The sequence below is a fragment of the Elephantulus edwardii genome, unplaced genomic scaffold, assembly GCF_000299155.1.
Source record: "Elephantulus edwardii isolate Elephantulus edwardi_28Jun2011 unplaced genomic scaffold, EleEdw1.0 scaffold00172, whole genome shotgun sequence".
Lineage (NCBI taxonomy): Eukaryota > Metazoa > Chordata > Mammalia > Macroscelidea > Macroscelididae > Elephantulus > Elephantulus edwardii.
Genome location: NW_006399922.1, coordinates 418,227 through 422,397, shown reverse-complemented (window position 1 = coordinate 422,397; position 4,171 = coordinate 418,227). Strand labels below are relative to the sequence as shown.

Here is a 4,171-nt window from a genome sequence, read left to right as displayed (position 1 = left end):
AAGGTTATCTTTTAGATAAGCATTCTGGTCTAGAATGCCTCCCCTTCTCACTTCTATCACTCTACTGGACAAATAGAAACATCTGTAATGCTTAGAGTTTTAACAATTTAACATCTATCAATAATCTTTGAAACAGCCTTTATTATTATTTTTAACACAAAATGTACAAATCATAAAGATTATTATTATGACTGTGGAAATCCTAGGCTATGGTCTCTAGATCTTGAGCCTTGGTGGCACTGTGGTCAGCTACCATTGAGCTGACTCTGATATCGCTTCATCCTATGCATTGTCACCATCACTGACATGTTTGAGCCCATCATTGTGGTTATTGTGCCAATCTATTTCAGCAAGGCTCTCCTACATCCTCATTGGCCTGATAGGTCATCGATTATGAAGTCTTTCTCTAGTAATAATCCTTCTTACGGCAAGTTCTCATAACTGTTTAATTGGCTAATAGTCAGAAATAGATTATCAGGTCTTTTTTCCTTCTCTGTCTTCATCAGGAAGTGCCTCTAAAATCTATTTACCATGTTTTTGTTAGGTGCTGAAGAGTTGACTATAACTCATAGCCATCCTATGAACAATGGTCTTGAACCCTGTCTTATCCTGTTTCATCTTCATCATCCTTAAAACACTTGAGCCTGCTGCTATAGTCATTGTGTCAATATTCTCCATGGGTGATGGCATATGAAGTACAGTTACAGAGGTTCCAGTATCACAGCAACATGCAAGCCATGTTGCAATGGTAAAAACAAACAAACAAACAAACAAACAAAACACAACTGGCAGATGGATGTGCATGTCTTTGATAGAGAATCTGTAAAACTTCAGAGAGATCTCATGATAGCTTCATGCTGCTCAGGACACAGCCCTCCTGCTGCAAATTGAAGAAAGCATGTGGACTGCAGCTGTTCAAGCCTGTGTTCACTGTAGACAGTGCCATGGTCATGACAGGTGAGAGACCTCAGGTTCAAGATTGCTCCTGGGGATCCCATGTTTAAGACAGCTGGGGGAGAGACAGGGTTCTGTGAGAGTACATTTCTCAGTATAAAAAAAATTCTATTCAAGTGTTTGCATTAATCAAAAGTCAGCAAATAAATATACAATTAAAACTGTTTTACTTTTGACATATTGAGAACTATAAATAGATATTGAATTCTAGTAAATGCTCTATATGCTTAAATCTTATGGGTTAGAAGGATATAATGCTTAGAGGGTGGAGAGAAAGTGCAAGTGAAGAATACACTGGGTGAGATGGATTGGCTCAGTGACTGGGGAAATGAGGATAGGTGTGTTAGAGACAATGAAACTGGATCAAGCTAGAGTAAGGTTCAGAACTGTTGTACAGTAATAACAACAGCAAAGTCTATGTGTTCATTTACAACAAATTTTGGACCTAATAATTAGTAGAAGTAAATGTATGACTGTGGAAGACCATATCTGATCTTATGGGGAATAGTTTTATATTGTGGATGTTGTTGATAGGACCAATTCCTCTTTGTAGACTTCCTTGAAATCAGTCTCAGCCTTCTCCATAGTGGCCTTGCTCCTTTTACAAGCATGTGCTTGTTATGTGCCTGCAAGTCTTTTGTAACTCATAGTGAACCTATGTAAAACAGCCCTATACCCTGCTCTATGCTGTGCCAATCTTATTGTCTCTGACACACCTATCCCCATTACCCCAATCACTGAATCAATCCATCTCATCAAGGGTCTTCTCTTATGCTGTCCCTCCACCCTCCCAAGCATGATACCTCTCTCCAAGAACTGGCCCCTCCTTGCAACATGTCTGAAGTATATCAGACGAAGCTTCAGAATTCTTGCCTTCAAGGAGAATCCTGGTTTCACCCTCTCTAGAACAAACCTTTTTGTTCTCCTAGCAGTCCACTCAATACTCCTCTCCAGCACCACAGCTCAAAGACATCAATTCTCCTATCATCTTAATCATTTACAACCATAGATTTAAAAAAAAAACTATCAGAACTGTTCACTCGGTTGGAGCTGCTCCCTGGGAGATGTCTACATTGGAAAGATGGAACTCATGATGCCTAATATGGCCTGGATCATGCTCTGTTCCCATAAAGTCAGACACTCCTGGGATTGTGGGACCAACAGGCCTGAATACCTTGTGGGGATTGGGGTGTGGCTTCACCTCACAAAGATCTTTTTGAGACCCTGCTCCATGTCACACCTGTTTGTCCAATAGCACACATCTGCCCAATGCCCAGTTGGTCCTGAACCTTGAGGTCACAATAGGGCTGTGGATATTAAAGTTCCCACAGCTCCTTACACAGCAGACAAGTTCAAGAGGGCAAACCCAGGAAGATGTGGAAGAGAACTGACCATTCACCAAAGATCAAAGCAGCAGACAGATCTCAAGCAGGCCATTTCAAGACGGTGGGTTCAGCTCAGGAATCAGCTGAAACACATTCTCTGCATCTGCAAGACTCCCAGAGCTTCCTGGTGTTTGAAGACTTTTGCCGTTACATCAAAGAGGTGGGAGTCCAGCTGGTGAAGAAAGTCAATGCCATCTTTCAACTGGACATCACCAAGGATGGGAAGACTATCCAGCAGTGGACTGTTGATTTGAAGAATGGTCCTGGAGACGTGTACCCAGGATCAGCCAGGCTCCCTGCAGACACTGTCTTCACGATTCCAGAGGCCATCTTTATGGAGTTGGTTTTGGGCAAAATGAATCCACAGAAGGCTTTCCTTGCTGGCAAATTCAAAGTGAGTGGCAAAGTTCTACTTGGTCAGAAGTTGGAGAGAGTTTTTAAAGATTGGGCTAAAACCACCAAAAGACTTCTCCCCAACTATAATTACAAGTGAAAAAAAAATCATGCTTAAATGGAAGATTACAAAAAGTATCCAGTATTTTTACTCATATTCTTCCTATTCAAATTTGATTACTTTGTTGTGGATATGAAAATTTGTAGTAAGGGTTCTAGAGCAGTAAAGAATGCTGGAGTTCATCACCAAAAGTTTTGTCTTTTTCTTTTCTTAGCTTTTATGTTGTAATTTAATAGGGTGAAATCTACACATAGAGATTTGGGTGATGACAGGTCGCTGATGACAACACTTGAGCTCTTGTGAATTCTACCTGGCAACAAGGTTAACAAGTTGCCTTTACTATTGGGTGGCTCGACAGCAAGGAAGGGTGACATCCCAACTGTTCTTGTGGAATAGTCAGGACAGAGATGCCTTCCCCTGCCCCCCCCCATTTATCATGATGGTTTTAACACAGAATCCAGGGGCAATGGAGGGCTCTGAAACAGAAAATGTTCCCAGTGGTTTTTGAGCATGCATCAGAATCTTTGAAAGGCTAGTGAAAGCCCAGGTTTCTGGCCCCATCCTCAGAAGATCCTATCCTCTGTAGGTTTGGGGTGAGGGAGGATGTGCATTTATAACAAGTTCCCAGGTAATGATCAAGTTCTAGTTGATTCCATAGCCTTCAATAATGACCCTAAATATTCTGTTCTAGATCTGTAAGGTGCTGCTTCTATTCAAAGTACCTCCTTTTTAATGAGCCAGTTCTGAAGCATCCAAACTTCTGGAGTTGGTGAATTGAGCATTTTACAAAATGAAAAGTCATCTTAGGAGATCTTCCTTCAGGGAACTTGCTGCACACATGGTTTGAGGGACTACATTAATCTGGCTATAGCCTCATGTGACCTCTTTATGGGTATTTGTGACATAAGGAGCTCTGGTAGCGTAATGGTTAAAGAATTCAACAATTCAACTGCTAATTAAAATATCAGTAGTTCAAAATTACAAGAAATTGCACAGGAGAAAAGAGAGACAGTCTGTGTACATTAAGATAAACGGCCTCAAAACCCTTTTGACAGTTCCACTCTGTCTAATGGGCTTTGCTATGCATCAGAATCAGTTTCATGGTAGTGGGGTTTTTTGCTTATATGTGCCATTCATTAGTTCACACAAAATCTCTTGTACTCAAACTGCCATGCTCCAACATATGATTCAGCCAGTCTGTTCTTTGGTATTTACTCAACAGAAAAGAAAGCATATGTCCATACAAAAACTTAAATGTGTATGTTTTTCATGGCTACATTTGTAATTGTTGTTGTTGTTGTTGTTGTTGTGTGCGGTCGAGTCGTTTCCGACTCATAGCGACCCTATGCACAACAGCCCTAAACCCTGCTCTATCCTG

At 41.0% G+C, this 4,171-nt stretch overlaps 1 protein-coding gene across 1 annotated transcript; it reads left to right on the top strand.

Annotated features, from left to right (window-relative positions):
- Positions 1-2,328: 2,328 nt before the first annotated feature.
- Positions 2,329-2,832, top strand: LOC102864236 (SCP2 sterol-binding domain-containing protein 1-like). Its single transcript, XM_006895660.1, has one exon. The coding sequence runs from the start codon at positions 2,329-2,331 to the stop codon at positions 2,830-2,832; it is 504 nt and encodes a 167-aa protein (XP_006895722.1).
- The last annotated feature ends 1,339 nt before the right edge of the window (positions 2,833-4,171 follow it).